Consider the following 24,000-nt stretch of genomic DNA (forward strand, 5'->3'; position numbering starts at 1 on the left):
TTTCATAGTTTCTTTCACACAGTATTACATGTCAATAAGATGTTTAGTGGTGGCGCCCTAAAAGAGAGGGAGGGAGATGGAGGGAGATGGAGGGAGGGAGGGAGGGAGGGAGGGAGGGAGGGAGGGAGGGAGGGAGGGAGGGGAGGGAGGGAGGGAGGGAGGGAGGGAGGGAGGACAAAAAATCCTAAAAGAAACAGCAGGGAAAAGGACAAAACAAAGGAGAAGAAAAGAAAGGAGAGAAAAAAGGAGTGGTGTGTGTGGTGTTTATGTATTAGCTAACTAGTGCCTCACTCCCAGTGTTTGACCCAGCTGGCTAGTCAAGTCAGACTAGCATTGACACAAATTTAGCCCTAGCCTCCAGCTGCTAAGTATGTATAGCCACCTATGTGTTCTCCCATTTACAAATTAATGAAGCTAAACTAACTACGCTAATGCATGGTACGTGCAAACTACATTGATTATTGATGAGCTAGGCTAACTACGTCAAGGCTAGGTACATGTCAGTGCGGCATTGTAGCCTAGTTGTTATAGTGTTGAACTAGTAACCGTAAAGGTTGCAAGTTCAAATCCCCGAGCTGACAAGGTACAAATCTGTTGTTCTGCCCCTGAACAGGCAGTTAAACCACTGTTCCTAGGCCGTCATTGAAAATAAGAATTTGTTCTTAACTGACTTGCCTGGTTAAATAAAGTTTAAATAAAAACATGTAAACTCCATTGACTAATTCATGAAGCTAGGCTAGCTAGGGTATGCTACTGTAGTTATATGTGTTCTTCCATTGACTAATTCATGAAGCTAGGCTAGGCTATCTAGGATACGCTACTGTAGTTATATGTTTTCTTCCATTGACTTCATGAAGCTAGGCTAGGCTAGCCAGGGTACGCTACTGTAGTTGTATGTTTTCTTCCATTGACTAATTCATGAAGCTAGGCTAGCTAGGGTACGCTACTGAAGTTCTATGTTTTCTTTCATTGACTAATTCATGAAGCTAGGCTAGGCTAGCCAAGTTACGCTACTGTAGTTATATGTGTTCTTCCATTGACTAGTTCAGGCTAGTACTCTCTCACTGTCTTTCTGGAAGTTCATAGACATTCGTTGAGCAGCAAGAAGAAAAGATTCAACCTCAGGCGGATGTGGGTGGATATGAAACCTCCACTGCATCTACTTGTGATCTATCATAATTTACTGTAATCAAAAACACACACACACACACACACACACACACACACACACACACACACACACACACACACACACACACACACAATGCCGTGTAGCTAAGATTTCTAGAGTAAACAGATTTGAGGGAAAGAGAACATAGAAATACAAGTGAAATAGATACCGCAGTGTCTCTCTCACACACACACACACACACACATACGGAGAGAGAAAACAGAGAAGTAGCATTAGCAAAAGGTCAATAGGAGATAGGGCCGGTGATGTACTCTGTGTGTTTTCTATTCAACTGGAGTTTATTCTTTATTGCTGTGTGCTCCAGATAGAATAGAGAACAGCCTCTGACATGCTGAGAGAGGGGGAAGGAAAGAGAGGCAAAGTTAGCCCGATGGAAACAAGGTCATCTCTTTAAAGTGACTCTATGTAGTACTGACTGTGTTGCGTACACACACACACACACAGAGTACACACACACACACACACGCACACGCTGACCCCATCTCTAAATAGAATATGTCACAATAGCCCTGCTCTAACTTCAACTTCACAGTCTCTAGACTGTAGATGAATGGAGGGGGTGATGATGTGAACAGCATGTAGACTGTAGATGAATGGAGGGGGTTATTATGATGTGAACAGCCTGTAGATGAATGGAGGGGGCTATTATGATGTGAACAGCCTGTAGACTGTAGATGAATGGATGGGGGGTTATTATGATGTGAACAGCCTGTAGATGAATGGAGGGGGCTATTATGATGTGAACAGCCTGTAGACTGTAGATGAATGGATGGGGGGTTATTATGATGTGAACAGCCTGTAGACTGTAGATGAATGGGGGGTTATTATGATGTGAACAGCCTGTAGACTGTAGATGAATGGAGGGGGTTATTATGATGTGAACAGTCTGTAGACTGTAGATGAATGGAGGGGGTGATGATGAATGGAGGGGGTTACAGCATGTAGACTGTAGATGAATGGAGGGGTTATTATGATGTGAACAGCCTGTAGACTGTAGATGAATGGAGGGGTTATTATGATGTGAACAGCCTGTAGAGACTGTAGATGAATGGACTGTAGATGAATGGGGTTATTATGATGTGAACAGTCTGTAGACTGTAGATGAATGGAGGGGGTTATTATGATGTGAACAGCCTGTAGATGAATGGATGGAGGGGTTATTATGATGTGAACAGCCTGTAGATGAATGGAGGGGGTTATTATGATGTGAACAGCCTGTAGTTAGATGAATGGAGGGGGTTATTATGATGTGAACAGCCTGTAGATGAATGGAGGGGGTTATTATGATGTGAACAGCCTGTAGACTGAGATGAATGGAGGGGGTTATTATGATGTGAACAGCCTGTAGATGAATGAATGGGGGTTATTATGATGTGAACAGCCTGTAGATGAATGGAGGTTATTATGATGGGAACAGCCTTAGATTATGAATGGAGGGGTTATTATGAAACAGCCTGTAGCCTGTAGATGAATGGAGGGGGTTATTATGATGTGAACAGCCTGTAGACTGTAGATGAATGGATGTGAACAGCCTGTAGGGTTATTATGATGTGAACAGCCTGTAGATTAATGGAGGGGGTTATTATGATGTGAACAGCCTGTAGACTGTAGATGAATGGATGAATGGGGTTATTATGATGTGAACAGCCTGTAGACTGTAGATGAATGGAGGGGGTTATTATGATGTGAACAGCCTGTAGACTGTAGATGAATGGAGGGGGTTATTATGATGTGAACAGCCTGTAGAGCCTGTAGATGAATGGAGGGGGTTATTATGATGTGAACACTGTAGATGAAGCCTGTTAGATGAATGGAATGGGGGGTTATTATGATGTGAACAGCCTGTAGATGAATGGAGGGGGTTATTATGATGTGAACAGCCTGTAGATGAATGGAGGGGTTATTATGATGGGGGTTATTATGATGTGAACAGCCTGCAGATGAATGGAGATGAATGGGGTTATTATGATGTGAACAGCCTGTAGATGAATGGATGGGGGTTATTATGATGTGAACAGCCTGTAGACTGTAGATGAATGGAGGGGGTTATTATAGACTGTAGATGAATGGAGGGGGTTATTATGATGTGAACAGCCTGTAGATGACTGTAGATGAACAGAACTGTAGATGAATGGGGTTATTATGATGTGAACAGCCTGTAGACTGTAGATGAATGGAGGGGGTTATTATGATGTGAACAGCCTGTAGACTGTAGATGAATGGAGGGGTTATTATTGAACAGCCTGTAGACTGTGAATGAACAGTGAACAGCTGTAGACTGTAGAGACTGTAGATGAATGGAGATGAATGGGGTTATTATGATGTGAACAGCCTGTAGACTGTAGATGAATGGAGGGGGTTATTATGATGTGAACAGCCTGTAGACTGTAGATGAATGGAGGGGGTTATTATGATGTGAACAGCGACTGTAGATGACTGTAGATGAATGGATGAATGGGGTTAATATGATGTGAACAGCCTGTAGACTGTAGATGAATGGAGGGGGGGGTTATTATGATGTAAACAGCCTGTAGACTGTAGATGAATGGAGGGGGTTATTATGATGTGAACAGCCTGTAGACTGTAGATGAATGGATGGAGGGGGTTATTATGATGTGAACAGTCTGTAGACTGTAGATGAATGGAGGGGGTTATTATGATGTGAACAGTCTGTAGACTGTAGATGAATGGAGGGGGTTATTATGTGAGTAGACTGTAGACTGTAGATGAATGGATGAATGGGGGTTATTATGATGTGAACAGTCTGTAGACTGTAGATGAATGGAGGGGGTTATTATGATGTGAACAGCCTGTAGACTGTAGATGAATGGAGGGGGTTATTATGATGTGAACAGTCTGTAGACTGTAGATGAATGGAGGGGGTTATTATGATGTGAACAGCCAGTAGACTGTAGATGAATGGAGGGGGTTATTATGATGTGAACAGTCTGTAGACTGTAGATGAATGGAGGGGGTTATTATGATGTGAACAGTCTGTAGACTGTAGATGAATGGAGGAGGTTATTATGATGTTAACAGTCTGTAGACTGTAGATGAATGGAGGGGGTTATGATGTGAACAGCATGTAGACTGTAGATGAATGGAGGGGGGTTATTATGATGTGAACAGCCAGTAGACTGTAGATGAATGGAGGGGGTTATTATGATGTGAACAGCCAGTAGACTGTAGATGAATGGGGGCGGGGTTATGATGTGAACAGCCTGTAGACTGTAGATGAATGGAGGGGGTTATTATGATGTGAACAGCCTGTAGACTGTAGAGAATGTTATTATGATGCCAGTAGACTGTAGATGAATGGGGGGTTATTATGATGTGAACAGCCTGTAGACTGTAGATGAATGGAGGGGTTATTATGATGTGAACAGCCTGTAGACTGTAGATGAATGGATGGGGGTTATTATGATGTGAACAGCCTGTAGACTGTAGATGAATGGAGATGAATGGGGTTATTATGATGTGAACAGTCTGTAGACTGTAGATGAATGGAGGAGGTTATTATGATGTTAACAGTCTGTAGACTGTAGATGAATGGAGGGGGAGGGGTTATTATGATGTGAACAGCCATGTAGACTGTAGATGAATGGAGGGGGTTATTATGATGTGAACAGCCAGTAGACTGTAGATGAATGGATGATGTGAACAGGGGTTATTATGATGTGAACAGCCAGTAGACTGTAGATGAATGGGGGCTGTAGATGAATGGGGTTATGATGTGAACAGCTGTAGATGAATGGAGGGGGTTATTATGATGTAGACTGTAGATGAATGGAGGGGGTTATTATGATGTGAACAGCCAGTAGACTGTAGATGAATGGAGGGGGTTATTATGATGTGAACAGCCTGTAGACTGTAGATGAATGGAGGGGGTTATTATTATGTGAACAGCCTGTAGACTGTAGATGAATGGAGGGGGTTATTATGATGTGAACAGCCAGTAGACTGTAGATGAATGGAGGGGGTTATTATGATGTGAACAGCCTGTAGATGAATTGGTGGGGTTATTATGATGTGAACAGCCTGTAGAGACTGTAGATGAATGGATGGGGGGTTATTATGATGTGAACAGCCTGTAGACTGTAGATGAATGGAGGGGGTTATTATGATGTGAACAGCCTGTAGACTGTAGATGAATGGAGGGGGTTATTATGATGTGAACAGCCTGTAGATGAATGGGTGGGGTTATTATGATGTGAACAGCCAGTAGACTGTAGATGAATGGAGGGGGTTATTATGATGTGAACAGCCTGTAGCCTGTAGCTGACTGTAGATGAATGGAGGGGGTTATTATGATGTGAACAGCCTGTAGACTGTAGATGAATGGAGGGGTTATTATGATGTGAACAGTAGACTGAATAGACTGTAGATGAATGGATGAATGGGGGTTATTATGATGTGAACAGCCTGTAGACTGTAGATGAATGGAGGGGGGTTATTATGAATGGAGGGGGTGAACAGCCTGTAGACTGTAGATGAATGGAGGGGGTTATTATGATGTGAACAGCCTGTAGACTGTAGATGAATGGAGACTGTAGATGAATGGGGGTTATTATGATGTGAACAGCCTGTAGACTGTAGATGAATGGATGGGGGGTTATTATGATGTGAACAGCCAGTAGACTGTAGATGAATGGAGGGGGTTATTATGATGTGAACAGCCTGTAGACTGTAGATGAATGGAGGGGGTTATTATGATGTGAACAGCCTGTAGACTGTAGATTAATGGAGGGGTTATTATGATGTGAACAGTCTGTAGACTGTAGATGAATGGAGGGGTTATTATGATGTGAACAGCGTGTAGACTGTAGATGAATGGAGGGGGTTATTATGATGTGAACAGCCTGTAGACTGTAGATTAATGGAGGGGGTTATTATGATGTGAACAGCCTGTAGACTGTAGATTAATGAATGGGGGTTATTATGATGTGAACAGTCTGTAGACTGTAGATGAATGGAGGGGGTTATTATGATGTGAACAGCGTGTAGACTGTAGATGAATGGAGGGGGTTATTATGATGTGAACAGCCTGTAGATGAATGGAGGGGTTATTATGATGTGAACAGCCTGTAGACTGTAGATGAATGGATGGGGGGTTATTATGATGTGAACAGCCTGTAGACTGTAGATGAATGGAGGGGCTATTATGATGTGAACAGCCTGTAGACTGTAGATGAATGGAGGGGGTTATTATGATGTGAACAGCCTGTAGACTGTAGATGAATGGAGGGGGCTATTATGATGTGAACAGCCTGTAGACTGTAGATGAATGGAGGGGGTTATTATGATGTGAACAGCCTGTAGACTGTAGATGAATGGAGGGGGTTATTATGATGTGAACAGCCTCCCAGGAACAACTGGTGTCGTGAATGAAAACGCCTTCGTACTTTTCCTCTCTGCTTGATCACTCCAAAGTAGCTGGGCTCAATACCCGTAGAACGTCTGAGTAAAGTTTCTATAGGATCAGTTTTGCCCCTTTTAGATCACAATGAATAAGATTATATGGATACAGGGTGGGACCTGATCCCAGATCAGCACTCCTGCTCTGAGTTGTTTTATGATTACTGGCCCTGATTACAATTTAATAGGAAGGCTATTTAGCCCGTGACTCCATCAAACCTCCCCTTCCCCAGACACTTCATTCAAAACCTCATCAACTTTATTGGTTTTCTAATGGGATGACGACGAGGATCATTACAGCTATGGTGCGACATTAAAATCAGCATACCTACGCTAAGATGTGACCACCAGCATGCTGTGTGGGATCAAGAGTTGATGTCGTAGCAGTACGCTGTTCAATGGGATTGTGTGTTGATATCATAAATGAAGACGTCATCACAATTGTTTGAAGGCATTGGAGAAACATTAAGGCAGTCGTAAAGTGCTAACATATTGATTCTCAAATTGGCTGTAAATTGGTAGTAAATTACATGTTCAGACGATATGCAAATATTTTCTGGGATTATATTTTAGAGAGGCTAGGGAGAGGTTAGAAGCACCAGGGGGGCTGCGGGATGGGAGGGAGGGGGAATATGTGGGGTGTGTGTGTAGGGTAGGGTGGTACAGAAGGGGTACGTTTCCCCCTTCTCCCCAAAATGGGTCTGCCCCTCCCTTGACACCAGGAGGTCCCTGTGGGAGAATTGTCTAATCCACTTTATCCTGTCTGAGACCTGAGACAGGCCCACCTGTCAGAATACATTTTGTGCAGACAGACAGGGCTCCATCCGGATCTGTTCTGTCTCAACTGCCTTAAGACTGACTCATTATTCTGTTCTCCTGCTACAGAGAGGGATCCTCCCCAAAGGAGTACTGCAGATCCCCTATAGACTGACCCAGGATCCGATCAGGATCTAGGTCCCAGAGACAGCCTAACTCAAACCCAGGTCTTTCCATGGGAGAACCCAGATACTTGATATCTTGCCTCCAATCACTTGGTCCAGTCCAGCTCCTGTATTCTATAGCTATTCTTCATGTCTACTAAAGAGTGACTAAGTGTCACTTCCCTGTTCTGCAGTCCAACGTTATTAGAGGAAGTGTTTTCTGACCAGCTGACACGTCTCTGTAGAATTTTCTCGTTGTCATCACTTTTTGACATCACCTATGATGTAATCGATGACATCATCAAACTGGGGGTTCTCCAAGCGTGTTTTCAGCGAAGAGTGAGTTAGGGCGTTGAGGTGTTGTTGGCATGGTTGTTGGCATGACGATAAGGCGTATACTGTGATGTTGACGTAGAGGATGGCAGGCAGTGTAGAGGGTGTAGAGCGTGTAGAGGGGAGGGCGACAATGTAACGCCATAACTCCCTGTTGAGCGAACATGCGGTAGTGGGGATTTGAGGACACACACACACACACACAGATGTACTACTGCTAACTAGAGAGGGATCTGGATGTGCTAATACATTGTTCTACAGCTAGAGAGAGGGATCCTCCCCAAAGGATTACTGCAGATCCCCTATAGACTGACCCAGAATCCGATCAGGATCCAGGTCTGGTTTACTGATCACTAGACACTCAGAGGAAACACTCCACTAATCTCTCTTAACCTAAACAGCTCTAGGATAAGCTCTGGAAGCTTAGCCAGACCCCCAATATCAGTCCTGCCTGGCCTAAAATTCAGCTATACTGTATATATAAGATCAGTAGGATGTCCAATATTAACACTGTCTCAGCCGATCTGAACCCCAGGTATTTTCATGGGTTAACCAGAGAGAGCCAAACTGAACCCCAGGTATTTCCATGGGTTAACCAGAGAGAGCCAAACTGAACCCCAGGTATTTCCATGGGTTAACCAGAGAGAGCCAAACTGAACCCCAGGTATTTCCATGGGTTAACCAGAGAGAGCCAAACTCAACCCCAGGTATTTCCATGGGTTAACCAGAGAGAGCCAAACTCAACCCCAGGTATTTCCATGGGGAGAACCCAGAGACAGCCAAACTCAACCCCAGGTATTTCCATGGGTTAACCAGAAAGAGCCAAACTCAACCCCAGGTATTTCCATGGGTTAACCCAGAGAGAGCCAAACTCAACCCCAGGTATTTCCATGGGTTAACCAGAGAGAGCCAAACTCAACCCCAGGTATTTCCATGGGGAGAACCCAGAGACAGCCAAACTCAACCCCAGGTATTTCCATGGGTTAACCAGAAAGAGCCAAACTCAACCCCAGGTATTTCCATGGGTTAACCCAGAGAGAGCCAAACTCAACCCCAGGTATTTCCATGGGTTAACCCAGAGAGAGCCAAACTCAACCCCAGGTATTTCCATGGGTTAACCAGAGAGAGCCAAACTCAACCCCAGGTATTTCCATGGGTTAACCAGAGAGAGCCAAACTCAACCCCAGGTATTTCCATGGGTTAACCAGAGAGAGCCAAACTCAACCCCAGGTATTTCCATGGGTTAACCAGAGAGAGCCAAACTCAACCCCAGGTATTTCCATGGGTTAACCCAGATACTTGATATCTTCCCTATATCTTGGTCCAGTCCAGCTCCTGTGTTCTGTAGCTGTTCTTCATGTCTACTAAAGAGTGACTAAGTCATCAGAGGAAGTGTTTTCTGTGTGACCAGTGACCAGCTGGCTCATCTCTGTGGAATTCCTTTTATCGTTGTCATCACTTTGTGACATCATCACCTATGATGTAATTGATGATATCATCAAACTGGGGGTCTCCAAACGTCATATCATCAAATAACGAGATAGGGTGTTGTTGGCGTGGCGATAACACATTGTTGGCATGACGATAAGGCGCATACGTTTGGTGTTGACATAGAGGATGACAGGCAGTGTGGGGGGTGACAATGTAACTCCGTAACTCCCTGTGGAGCGAACAGGCGGCAGTGGGGATTTGAGGGCACAAACACACATGCTGATGTAGCCTTGGCGACAGAGTTGTTTATGTCAGAGCTCTCTCTCTCTATCTATCTGTCTATCCCTCTCTCTCTCTCCCTCTCTCTTTATTTCTCTCTTTTTATCTCTCTATCTATCTATCTGTCTATCCCTCTCTCTCCCTCTCTCTTTATTTCTCTCTTTTTATCTCTCTCTCTATCTATCTATCTATCTGTCTATCCCTCTCTCTCCCTCTCTTTATTTCTCTCTTTTTATCTCTCTCCCTCTCTCTCTATCTGTATCTCTCTCTCTCCCTCTCTCTTTATTTCTCTCTTTTTATCTCTCTCCCTCTCTCTCTATCTATCTGTCTATCTCTCTCTCTCTCTCTCCCTCTCTCTTTATTTCTCTCTTTTTATCTCTCTCCCTCTCTATCTATCTGTCTATCCCTCTCTCTCCCTCTCTCTATCTGTCTATCTCTCTCTCTCCCTCTTTATTTCTCTCTTTTTATCTCTCTCCCTCTCTCTCTATCTATCTGTCTATCTCTCTCTCTCTCTCTCTCTCCCTCTCTCTTTATTTCTCTCTTTTTATCTCTCTCCCTCTCTATCTATCTGTCTATCCCTCTCTCTCTCCCTCTCTCTTTATTTCTCTCTTTTTATCTCTCTCCCTCTCTCTATCTGTCTATCTCTCTCTCTCCCTCTTTATTTCTCTCTTTTTATCTCTCTCCCTCTCTCTATCTGTCTATCTCTCTCTCTCCCTCTTTATTTCTCTCTTTTTATCTCTCTCCCTCTCTCTATCTGTCTATCTCTCTCTCTCCCTCTTTATTTCTCTCTTTTTATCTCTCTCCCTCTTTCTCTTTCTCGTTTTCCATCACTCTTTCCTCGCTGTATGTCTCTTTCTTTCTGTCTATTTCTTTGTCTCTCTCTCTTTTTCTCTCTGTGTTGACAGATGCCAGTCATAATGGTACAAACTTGATTGCTACCGAATTAGAAATGTCCCCTCCTTTTTTCCCCCACGGTCTCTCCATCTTTCCTCTCCTCCATCTCTCCCTCTCTCTCTCCTTCTCTCCTCTCCTCCATCATCTGCCCCCCGAGAGTGAGTTCCCCAGAGAGGGAGAGATGGAGGGAAAGATGGAGCGAGAGAGGCAAATATAAATGTGTGTTTTGGATGAAATGGGTTAATTAGTTTATACATAAAGTACTGTATTATTGCATACATTGTATTGTTGTATCTACTGTCTCGACCTCTGAATCCTCGGCTATGAAAAGCCAACTGACATTTACTCCTGAGGTGCTGATCTGTTGCACCCTCTACAACCACTGGGATTATTATTATCTGACCCTGCTGGTCATCTATGAACATTTGAACATCTTGTCCATGTTCTGTTATAATCTCCACCCAGCACAGCCAGAAGAGGACTGGCCACCCCTCAGAGCCTGGTTCCTCTAGGTTTCTTCCTAGGTTCCTGCCTTTCTATAGAGTTGTTCCTAGCCACCGTGCTTCTACATCTGCATTGCTTGTTGTTTGGGGTTTTAGACTGGGTTTCTGTATAAGCACTTTGTGACAACTGCTGATATATAAAGGGCTTTATAAATAACTTTGATTAATTGCTGATTGGTCATGGTGGTTGTGAACCAGCCAGCAGTATTGTGGGTGATACATGTCCAATAGACCTTAACATGGTGACAGAGTGGGTGTCACATCGGGGTGGTTCTTAGGCCCTCCTCCAAAGACCCAGCGGGCCAAATTTGGCCTGCAAGATTTTTTATTTGGCCCCTCAACTTTTCTTAACAGAACTTTTTATTTAAATGTTTTATTGCTGCCCATAAAAGACAGTAAAAACACCAGCAAATCAGCTCCAATTGATTTTAATCTGTTCCAAAGTGTTCCCACACACAATAAAGAGATATATATGTTTTTCACACTCAGTGTGTGTGCGCGTGCGCGTGTGTGTGTGCGTGTGTGTGTGACCCCTTCACTTTTTCCACATTTTGTTATGTTACAGCCTTATTCTAAAATGGATTAAATAAATAAAAAATGCTCATCAATATACACACAGTACCCCATAATGACATCACAATACCCCATAATGACATCACAATACCCCATAATGACAAAGCGAAAACAGGTTTTTAGACATTTTTCCACATTTACTAAAAAATTAAATCAGAAATACCTAATTTACATTTCATATTCAGACCCTTTGCTATGAGACTGGAAGTTGAGCTCAGGTGCATCCTGTTTCCATTGATCATCCTTGAGATGTTTCTACAACTTGATTGGAGTCCACCTGTGGTAAATTAAACTGATTGGACATGATTTGGAAAGGCACACACCTGTCTATATAAGGTCGCACAGTTAACAGTGCATTTCAGAGAAAAAACCAAGCCATGAGGTCGAAGGAATTGCCCGTAGAGCTCCGAGACAGGATTGTGTCGAGGCACAGATCTGGGGAAGGGTACCAAAACATTTCTGCAGCATTGAAGGTCCCCAAGAACACAGTGGTCTCCATCATTCTTAAATGGAAGAAGATCCAAGAACCCGATGGTCACTCTGACAGAGGACCAGAGCTCCTCTGTGGAGATGGGAGAACCTTCCAGAAGGACAACCATCTCTGCAGCACTCCACCAATCATGCCTTTATGGTAGAGTGACCAGACGGAAGCCACTCTTCAGTAAAAGGCGCATGACAGCCCGCTTGGAGTTAAAAGGACTCTTAAGACCATGAGAAACAAGACTGAACCCTTTGGCCTGAATGCCAAGCGTCACGTCTGGAGGAAACCAGGCACCGCTCATCACCTGGTGGTGGCAGCATCATACTTTGGGGATGTTTTTCAGCGGGAACGATGAACGGAGGAGAGTACAGAGAGATCATTGATGAAAACCTGCTCCCATCTCCACAGAGGAGCCCTGGTCCTAAGTACACAGCCAAAGACAACGCAGGAGTGGCTTTGGGACATGTCTCTGAATGTCCTTGAGTGGCCCAGACAGAGCTTTGTAGCGTAATACCCAAGAAGAATTGAGTCTGTAATCACTGCCAAAGGTGCTTCTACAAAGTACTGAGTAAAGGGTCTGAATACTTATATAAATGTGATATTTCAGTTTTTTTTTTTATACATTTGCAAAAATTTGTAAAAATCTGTTGTGAGTGGATTGATCAGGGGAAAAGATCAATTGAATCCATTTTAGAATAAGGCTGTAACGTAACAAAATGTGGAAAAAGTCAAGGGTTCTGAATACTTTGCTGTGGAAAATCAGCCCCCCTTTACTTTGTCCACATACCGTTCCAAAGTTTGGGGTCACTTAGAAATGTCCTTGTTTTTGAAAGAAAAGCACATTGTCCATTAAAATAACATCGAATTGAATAGTGTAAATAGTGTAGACATAGTTAATGTTGTAAATGACTATTGCAGCTGGAAATGGATGATTTTTAATGGAGTATCAACATAGGTGTACAGAGGCCCATTATCAGCAACCATCACTCCTGTGTTCCAATGGCACGTTGTGTTAGCTAATCCAAGTTTATCATTTTAAAAGGCTAATTGTTCATTAGAAAACCCTTTTGTAATTATGTTAGCACAGCTGAATACTGTTGTTCTGATTAAGAAGCAATAAAACTGGCCTTCTTTAGACTATTTGAGTATCTGGAGCATCAGAATTTGTGGGTTCGATTACAGGCTCAAAATGACCAGAAACAAAGTACTTTCCTCTGAAACTCGTCAGTCTATTCTTGTTCTGAGAAATGAAGGCTATTCCATGTGAGAAATTGCCAATAAACTGAAGATCTCGTACAACGCTGTGTACTACTCCCTTCACAGAACAGAGCAAACTGACTCTAACCAGAATAGAAAGAGGAGTGGGAGGCCCCGGTGCACAACTGAGCAAGAGGAGAAGTACATTAGAGTGTCTAGTTTGAGAAACAGACACCTCACAAGTCCTCAACTGGTAGCTTCATTAAATAGTACCCGCAAAACACCCGTCTCGACGTCAACAGTGAAGAGGCGACTAAGGGATGCGGGCCTTCTAGGCAGAGTTCCTCTGTCTAGTGTCTGTTCTTTTGTCCATCTTAATATTTTATTTTTATTGGCCAGTCTGAGATATGGCTTTTTTTTTTGCAACTCTGCCTAGAAGGCCGCATCCCGGAGTCGCCTCTTCACTGTTGACGTTGAGACTGGTGTTTTGCGGGGACATTTAATGAAGCTGCCATTTGAGGACTTGTGAGGTGTCTGTTTCTCAAACTAGACACTCTAATGTACTTGTCCTCTTGCTCAGTTGTGCACCGAGGCTTCCCACTCCTCTTTCTATGGACATAAAATGTCTAAGTGACCCCAAACTTTTGAATGGTAGTGTATATATATATATATATAAATATATATATACATATATACACATAGTTGGATATATATAATGATCATGTAGATGGATTATTTTGTCAAAGGAGAAATGCCCTCTCTCACCCTGTCTCTCGATCTTTATATCTCTGTCTCTCGATTTCTCTTCTTTGGCATCATCCAGTGATTCAACCTTCATTAGTCTTTTGGCTGAAGAGTTCTTTAGGAATGTTGATGATCACACAAACATGAGAAGAATGCAACGCTCTTAGAATGCTCCAGACCACTTGGATCCCTTCTGACACGCCCTTTTAGACTACATTCTAGAACCCATGTCATGAAAACAAAGCATCTTACTTCAAAGTTCCAGCCACCACAACTAAAAGACTGTTAACTAACTATGGAATTAGATGAAAGCATCCTTTACCTCTGCATCTCTTTTTGAATAGCATAGAATCCCAATGAGGGGCTTTAGAGTTTGAAGTTTACAGGGGGTTCCAGAGAATTTGGGGATGTGGGGTTAGGGGGTGTCTTAATCCTTCTTGGGTTGCTCCTGGGGCTCTTGGGGTGAGGGGGGGGCGACATTGACCCGTCAGTGGTAATAGAAACAGTCTTCTCAGTCAGTGATCCTTCTTATCCCACTCCTGGCACACACACACACACACACAAAAGAGCCTACGGATCCCACTTCTGGCACCAGTGTGGATGCAGCTGCAGGGATGAAAGAACAGAAACACTAATAAGACAGCACTGTGTGTGTGTGTGTGTGTGTGTGTGTGTGTGTGTGTGTGTGTGTGTGTGTGTGTGTGTGTGTGTGTGTGTGTGTGTGTGTGTGTGTGTGTGTGTGTGTGTGGGGCGCGTGTGTGGGGCGCGTGCGCAGTGGTGACTGGTGGGTTAGCTATATACCAGAGCCCTGAGATCCCTATAGACCTGCCAGACACCGAGTGGGAAGCCCATGATAGACTGTATCATATGTTGAGACTATAGAAAGGTACAATGTTGACAATAGAAAGCTACAATGTTGACTATAGAAAGCTACAATGTTGACTATAGAAAGCTACAATGTTGACTATATAAAGCTACAATGTTGACAATAGAAAGCTACAATGTTGACTATAGAAAGCTACAATGTTGACAATAGAAAGCTACAATGTTGACAATAGAAAGCTACAATGTTGACTATAGAAAGCTACAATGTTGACAATATAAAGCTACAATGTTGACAATAGAAAGCTACAATGTCGACAATAGAAAGTTTTATCTTCGCGCCCAGGCTCTGTCGCAGCCGGCCGCGACCGGGAGGTCCATGGGGCGACACACAACTGGCCTAGCGTCGTCCGGGTTAGGGAGGGTTTGGCCGGTAGGGATATCCTTGTCTCATCGCGCACAAGCGACTCCTGTGGCGGGCTGGGCGCAGTGCGCTCTAACCAAGGTAGCCAGGTGCACGGTGTTTCCTCTGACACATTGGTGCGGCTGGCTTCCGGGTTGGAGGCGCGCTGTGTTAAGAAGCAGTGCGGCTTGGTTGGGTTGTGTTTCGGAGGACCCATTGCTTTCGACCTTCGTCTCTCCCGAGCCCGTACGGAAGTTGTAGCGATGAGAAAAGATAGTAATTGTAATTACAGTTGGATACCACGAAATTGCGGAGAAAAGGGGGTAACATTTCAAATTTAAAAAATGTAAAAGCCTTATTGACAACAGAAAGCTACAATGTTGACAATAGAAAGCTACAATGTCGACAATAGAAATTATTAATTTTATGCCTTTGAACTTCTATAGACTACATGAGTTTATAGAATGTGTTTGTCATTGAGTGTCTCACTGTGCTGGTACTCTCTTGTAACAGTCATTCTGTTTGGTGGTGTCTGATGGTGCTGGTAGTCATTCTATTTGGTGGTGTCTGATGGTGCTGGTAGTCATTCTGTTTGGTGGTGTCTGATAGTGCTGGTAGTCATTCTATTTGGTGGTGTCTGAGAGTGCTGGTAATCATTCTGTTTGATGGTGTCTGATGGTGCTGGTAGTCATTCTGTTTGGTGGTGTCTGATGGTGCTGATAGTCATTCTGTTTGGTGGTGTCTGATGGTGCTGATAGTCATTCTGTTTGGTGGTGTCTGATGGTGCTGGTAGTCATTCTGTTTGGTGGTGTCTGATGGTGCTGGTAGTCATTCTGTTTGGTGGTGTCTGATGGTGCTGATAGTCATTCTGTTTGGTGGTGTCTGATGGTGCTGATAGTCATTCTGTTTGGTGGTGTCTGATGGTGCTGGTTGTCATTCTGTTTGGTGGTGTCTGATGGTGCTGGTTGTCATTCTGTTTGGTAATTCTATGTGTTACTCACCTTCTCTCTTTTCCCTCCAGCTGTCTGGATCACTGAAGAGGAGGCTGACTGCGACCGAGGGGCCCTACCAGGGAGGTTTACGGCAGGGCCAAGGGCCCGGTAACGGCCCAGGTCTTGGTCTGAACGGTACCTCCTACGGTACCTCCATGACTCAGGGTCCTGGGGTGCCTGCCAAGCGACTCTGCCTGGAAGATGTGACCCTCGCCATGGGTAGCAGCTTCCAGCAAAGTCTTTACTCTGGAGGACAGAGTTCTGGAGGTCATGGGGGTCCTGGAAGTCAGGGATTACTGGAAGGTAACAGGCTGGGGAACGGTAACCCCGGGCTGGGGTCGTCTTACTCAATGCCCCCTAAGGCGAGTCCAGGGTCTGCGGGTGTTGGTGGAGGACATTTTCACCCCAATGGAAGCTCCTCGTCGGCCCCATCGGTTGAGCAGGAGCTGCAAGATATTCTGGATGAACTGACTAAGAACCCAGATCCGTCGTTGACGGAGTTGGATCTTGACAAGATACTGGGGAATAAAGAGGAGCAGAATCAGAATCAAGGACATGGGCCGGGGTATATCCACCCACACTCGCCCAAACGCTCCCCCCAGAGACCCACCTCTCACCTGGAGAGCCACCTCACCCGTTCCCCAGGCTTTCCCCAGGCCGGGTCTCCCCAAGTAGGCCCGAGTCCAGCTGGAGCTCCCTACTCCATCCCCCACCCCTCCAAACCAGTCCCCTCACCCCTATCGGCCTCTCCTCATCACTCCTCTTCATCCCAGAATCAAGCTCGTTCTCCAATGCTCTCAGCCGCCCTTTCGTCTCGACCCGGTTCCACGTGGCACGAAGTATCGCGAGCCCAACAGCTCCAGCAAATGGCGTCCAACTCCAACAAACACCTTTCTTCTAACACCCCTATCCAGCAGAACCAGTCCCAGAACCAGACCCAGGTCTCTATCCCTCCTCTATCCCAGCAAGGCTCACCCTGGGGCGGCCAGAAACTGCCCAACCTCCCCAATTCCTCCCCACTCCACCAGCAACCATTCAGCCCGGCTGGAAGCATCCAGAGCCCCCAGGGATCGCTGAGTCTCCCATCCGCTGGTCCTTCACCACCCTACCACCCAGAGAAGCTAGGCAGTCCGGCTATCGCCCAACCCCCCTTCAGCCCACAGAGTACCCTCCTACCTGGAGGAACGACCACCACATCCAGCACTTCATCCAACATCCAGGGGTCCCAGGCCAACTTCATGCCCAGCGGAGTTGCACCGACATCGGGCGCCACAAGGCCCTCGCCCCCCTACAGGACGGACAAGCCCCATGTTAGTCCGTTGCTTCAACCCCAGCCTCAACCTCAACCCCAGAACCAACCCCAAACCCAACATCCACATCCATACAGCACCCAGAACGGGTCAGGACCAAACAACAATATGTCTAGTCAGCTCTACAAAGCCATGACTGCAGGTCAACCCAGCAGCCTCAAGCTACTAATGCAGCAACAACAACAACAACAGTCGAACACACAGCAGCTACAGACTAACGCCCAGCTAGGACAACACCCGGCCATGTCCAAACCAGGCAGTGGTGGCAGTGTACCCCACCAAGAACCCCCATACTCCTTCACTAACACCAAACCCCTTCGCCACTTTGACCCCAACCCGGACCACCAAGGAGGACAGCAGCAGAAGATGGGGGGAGGGGGACCCCCTGGACAGGGACCCCCCAACCCCATGGCAGGTTATCGGGGAATGCAGCATGGGGGTGCTGCCGGAACAGCAGCATCTGTAGCAGCGAACCACGCCCATTTACTACAGCAGAGGATGCAGCAGATGGCAGCGATGCAACAGGCCACAGCAGGAGCCTTGGGAGGGCCACAGCACTGTAGAGAGGTGAGTCATGATTGGCTGATTCTTCTTCCTGGTTGCAGTAAATTGAGAGGCGATTGGCTGGTTCTGCTTCCTGGTTGCAGTATGTAAGAGGTGATAGGCTGACTATACTTCCTGGCATGTAATGGTCATTGGGCCATACTGTAAAGCGGTGAGAGATTGGCTGATTCTACTTCCTGGTATATGAAGAGGTGATTGGCTGGTTATACTTACTGGTCACAGTATTGGTTTACACTAATAACAGTGCCACAAACATGTCAGTGCTTCCTCCTGTTATCCCAGAGTATTCATCTGGTTCTTACACAGACTGAGGGGGTTCCACTAGTTACCACAGCCACAAAGTCAAAATTTGCTATATCATAGAAATGAATGAAAACAAAAATGTGCTTTTTGGTCTTAATTTAAGGTTAGGCATAAGGTTAGCAATGTGGTTAAGGTTAGGATTGAGTTTAGGTTTAAAAACAGAAATTGTAGAAATAGGCGGGATTTATGACTCTGTGGCTGTGGTAACTAGTGACGACCAGGCTGAGGTCATTTCTGGGTTGTGTTGGGTTGTGTTGGGTTACTCCTTTAGCTGTCTGTTTAGGGAACTGCTGTCTACTGCAGTTGTTCTAGCTGTATTATTTGGTGGTTAGGGACTGTGGAGCTCTGCTCTGTGAAAAGGCAGTTATATGAGGTGGGGAATAGTGTTGAGGGGGAGAGAGAGAGGACAGGAGAGGTGGGGGTAGGGGGGGAGAGAGAGGAGGGTTACTTAGAGCCAAGAGGGGGACACCCTGCTGTTTCTAAAGGGGGGAGAGAAGAAAAGACGAGTCAGGAAGATAGAGAAAGAGTGAAGAAAGGGATGGAGGGGAGGGAAGAGTGGTGTGTGCGTGTGTGCGTACGTGTGTGTGTGTGTGTGTGTGTGTGTGTGTGTGTGTGTGTGTGTGTGTGTGTGTGTGTGTGTGTGTGTGTGAATAGTGAATAGAGAAGTCAGGAAGATGGGGGAGTGTGAAGGAAGAGGGGGACTGTGAAAAGTAAGCTGAGGGAGGGAAGGCAACAGAGACATGAAGGGGGGAGTGTGTGAATCATGTGGAGGACAGAACAGAACAGGCTAGAGGAAGAACACCCAAACTAGGGAAGAATACTGACTGTCCCCACTTCTAGGGCTCATACTGTAGTACACTATGTATTGAATAGCCTTCCATTTGGAACGCAGGCACACTTCATCCCAGTGTTCACCGTCATCTATTCAATGTACAGTGCCTTGCGAAAGTATTCGGCCCCCTTGAACTTTGCGACCTTTTGCCACATTTCAGGCTTCAAACATAAAGATATAAAACTGTATTTTTTTGTGAAGAATCAACAACAAGTGGGACACAATCATAAAGTGGAACGACATTTATTGGATATTTCAAACTTTTTTAACAAATCAAAAACTGAAAAATTGGGCGTGCAAAATTATTCAGCCCCCTTAAGTTAATACTTTGTAGCGCCACCTTTTGCTGCGATTACAGCTGTAAGTCGCTTGGGGTATGTCTCTCTCAGTTTTGCACATCGAGAGACTGAAATTTTTTCCCATTCCTCCTTGCAAAACAGCTCGAGCTCAGTGAGGTTGGATGGAGAGCATTTGTGAACAGCAGTTTTCAGTTCTTTCCACAGATTCCTGATTGGATTCAGGTCTGGACTTTGACTTGGCTATTCTAACACCTGGATATGTTTATTTTTGAACCATTCCATTGTAGATTTTGCTTTATGTTTTGGATCATTGTCTTGTTGGAAGACAAATCTCCGTCCCAGTCTCAGGTCTTTTGCAGACTCCATCAGGTTTTCTTCCAGAATGGTCCTGTATTTGGCTCCATCCATCTTCCCATCAATTTTAACCATCTTCCCTGTCCCTGCTGAAGAAAAGCAGGCCCAAACCATGATGCTGCCACCACCATGTTTGACAGTGGGGATGGTGTGTTCAGGGTGATGAGCTGTGTTGCTTTTACGCCAAACATAACATTTTGCATTGTTGCCAAAAAGTTCAATTTTGGTTTCATCTGACCAGAGCACCTTCTTCCACATGTTTGGTGTGTCTCCCAGGTGGCTTGTGGCAAACTTTAAACGACACTTTTTATGGATATCTTTAAGAAATGGCTTTCTTCTTGCCACTCTTCCATAAAGGCCAGATTTGTGCAATATACGACTGATTGTTGTCCTATGGACAGAGTCTCCCACCTCAGCTGTAGATCTCTGCAGTTCATCCAGAGTGATCATGGGCCTCTTGGCTGCATTGGCTGCATCTCTGATCAGTCTTCTCCTTGTATGAGCTGAAAGTTTAGAGGGACGGCCAGGTCTTGGTAGATTTGCAGTGGTCTGATACTCCTTCCATTTCAATATTATCGCTTGCACAGTGCTCCTTGGGATGTTTAAAGCTTGGGAAATCTTTTTGTATCCAAATCCGGCTTTAAACTTCTTCACAACAGTATCTCGGACCTGCCTGGTGTGTTCCTTGTTCTTCATGATGCTCTCTGCGCTTTTAACGGACCTCTGAGACTATCACAGTGCAGGTGCATTTATACGGAGATTTGATTACACACAGGTGGATTGTATTTATCATCATTAATCATTTAGGTCAACATTGGATCATTCAGAGATCCTCACTGAACTTCTGGAGAGAGTTTGCTGCACTGAAAGTAAAGGGGCTGAATAATTTTGCACGCCCAATTTTTCAGTTTTTGATTTGTTAAAAAAGTTTGAAATATCCAATAAATCTCGTTCCACTTCATGATTGTGTCCCACTTGTTGTTGATTCTTCACCAAAAAATACAGTTTTATATCTTTATGTTTGAAGCCTGAAATGTGGCAAAAGGTCGCAAAGTTCAAGGGGGCCGAATACTTTCGCAAGGCACTGTATATGGATAGAAGAGCTCTATTCCACACTACTGCTAGTCCCCTAATTACTCTCTGCTAAAGACAGAAGGATGGATGGAGAGGGAGGCAGGGGTTAAAGGGCTAGGAGAGAGAGAGAGACAGAGAGAGAGAGAGAGAGAGAGACTGCACGCAGAATTCTGCAAAAATATCCTCAGTGTACAACGTAGAACACCAAATAATGCATGCAGAGCAGAATTAGGCCGATACCCACTAATTATCAAAATCCAGAAAAGAGACGTTAAATTCTACAACCACCTAAAAGGAAGTGATTCCCAAACCTTCCACAACAAAGCCATCACCTACAGAGAGATGAACCTGGAGAAGAGTCCCCTAAGCAAGCTGGTCCTGGGGCTCTGTTCACAAACACACCCTACAGAGCCCCAGGACAGCAGCACAATTAGACCCAACCAAATCATGAGAAAACAAAAAGATAATTACTTGACACATTGGAAAGAATTAACAAAAAAACAGCAAACTAGAATGCTATTTGGCCCTACACAGAGAGTACACAGCGGCAGAATACCTGACCACTGTGACTGACCCAAAATTAAGGAAAGCTTTGACTATGTACAGACTCAGTGAGCATAGCCTTGCTATTGAGAAAGGCCGCCGTAGGCAGACATGGCTCTCAAGAGAAGACAGGCTATGTGCTCACTGCCCACAAAATGAGGTGGAAACTGAGCTGCACTTCCTAACCTCCTGCCAAATGTATGACCATATTAGAGAGACATATTTCCCTTAGATTACACAGATCCACAAAGAATTCGAAAACAAATCCAATTTTGAAAAACTCCCATATCTACTGGGTGAAATTCCACAGTGTGCCATCACAGCAACAACACTGTATATATATATAATATGACATTTGTAATGTCTTTATTGTTTTGAAACTTCTGTATGTGTAATGTTTACTGTTAATTTTTATTGTTTATTTCACTTTATATATTCACTTTATATATTATCTACCTCACTTGCTTTGGCAATGTTAACACATGTTCCCATGCCAATAAAGCCCTTGAATTGAATTGAATTGAGAGAGATACATTGTCATCCTACGAGAAACATTGTACACACACAGCACAGTTTTCTAAAGCCCTGTTCTGTGGTGTGAACTCAGTAAGACAAGACCGGGGTTTCCTGGCAAAATCAGCTTTCTGGTTGACTCAAGTGGGGCTTCCCTCCCTCCCTCCCACACACACACACACACACACACACACACACACACAGAGAGAGATGGGGAGAGGAGAGAGAGAGAGAGGTGGAGAGAAATGGGGAGAGAGAGATGAGGAGAGAGAGATGGGGACAGGGAGAGAGAGAGATACAAAATATGGGGGAGGGGAGAGGAGAGAGAGGAAGAGAGAGAGCGAAAGATGGGGGGGGGGAGGAGATATATGGGGGGAGGAGAGGAAGAGAGAGAGAGAAAGAGAGAGAGAGAGAGAGAGAGAGAGAGACATTGTCATCCTACAAGAAACCTGGTATAAAGGAGACGGACCCACTAGCTGCCCTCTAGGTTACAGAGAGCTGGTAGTCCCATCCACCAAACTACCAGGTGTGAAACAGGGGAGAGACTCAGGGGGTATGCTAATTTTATATAGAGCAGACCTACTCACTCTATTAAATTAGTTAAAACAGGAACATCTGGCTAGCAATTAATAACGAAATGATCTCAACAGAGAAAAATATCCTCATGTGTGATACCTATATCCCCCCAATAGAATCCCCATACTTTAATGAAGACAGCTTCTAAATCCTGGAGGAGGAAATCAGTCATTTCCAGGCCCAGGGACATGTACTAGTCTGTGGCGACCTAAATGCCAGAACTGCACAAGAACCTGACAGCCTCAGCACACAGGCGGACAAACACCTGCCTGGAGGTGACAGCATTCCTTCCCCCATATTCCCCCTCTAGACACAACTACAACAACATAACCAACAAAAATGGGTCACAGCTCCTGCAGCTCAGTCGGACGCTGGGTATGTACATAGTCAACGGTAGGCTTCGAGGGGACTCCTATGGTAGGCACATCGCTTGTCAGTAGTACTGTAGACTACTTTATCACTGACCTCAACCCAGAGTCTCTCAGAGCGTTCACAGTCAGCCCACTGACACCCCTATCAGACCACAGCAAAATCCCAGTCTACTTAAACAGAGCAATACTCAATCATGAGGCATCAAAGCCAAAGGAACTGAATAATATTAAGAAATGCTATAGATGGAAGGAAAATAGGGTGGAAATCTACCAAAAAACTATTAGGCAACAACAAATTCAATGTCTTCTAGGCAATTTCCTGAATAAAACGTTCCACTGTAATAGTGAAGGTGTAAACTTGGCTGTAGAAAACCTAAAAAGCATATTTGACCTCTCAGCTTCCCTATCACATCTAATAATGTCAAGCAGACAACCTGAGAAAATTAACAACAATGATAAATGGTTTGATGAAGAATGCAAAAACCTAAGAAAGAAATTGAGAAACATGTCCAACCAAAACATTGAGACCCAGAAAACCTGAGTCTACGCCTTCACTATGGTGAATCACTAAAACAATACAGAAATACATTACGGAAAAAGAAGGAACAGCAAGTCAGAAGTCAGATCAATGTAATTGAAGAATCCATAGAATCTAACCACTTCTGGGAAAATCGGGAAAACACGAAACAAACAACAACACAAATAGTTATGTATCCAAAATGAAGATGTATGTGTAAACCACTTCTCCAATATTTTTGGCTCTATAACAAAGAACAAACAGCTAAAACATATACATGATCAAATACAAATCTTAGGATCAACTATTAAAGACTACCACAACCAACTGGATTATCTAATTACATTGAATGAACTACAGGACAAAATACAAACCCTCCAACCCAAAACGACCTGTTGTGTTGACGGTATCCTACATGAAATGATAGAATTCTTCAAAAATATCCTCTGTGTACAACGTAAAACACCAAATAATGCATGCAGAGCAGAATTAGGCCGATACCCACTAATTATCAAAATCCAGAAAAGAGCCGTAAATTCTACAACCACCTAAAAGGAAGCGATTC

General features: G+C 44.6%; 1 protein-coding gene across 1 annotated transcript in view; it reads left to right on the forward strand.

Annotated features, from left to right (window-relative positions):
* The window catches only part of LOC112240429 (trithorax group protein osa), a 164,434-nt gene that overhangs the window by 88,284 nt on the left and 52,150 nt on the right, over positions 1–24,000 (forward strand). Inside the window, exon 2 of the mRNA XM_042328140.1 lies at positions 16,209–18,056. Within this exon, the coding sequence (XP_042184074.1) occupies positions 16,209–18,056 (1,848 nt within the window). The remainder of the gene's footprint in view (positions 1–16,208; positions 18,057–24,000) is intronic.

The sequence above is a fragment of the Oncorhynchus tshawytscha genome, linkage group LG10 (genome assembly GCF_018296145.1).
Source record: "Oncorhynchus tshawytscha isolate Ot180627B linkage group LG10, Otsh_v2.0, whole genome shotgun sequence".
Taxonomy (NCBI): Eukaryota; Metazoa; Chordata; class Actinopteri; order Salmoniformes; family Salmonidae; genus Oncorhynchus; species Oncorhynchus tshawytscha.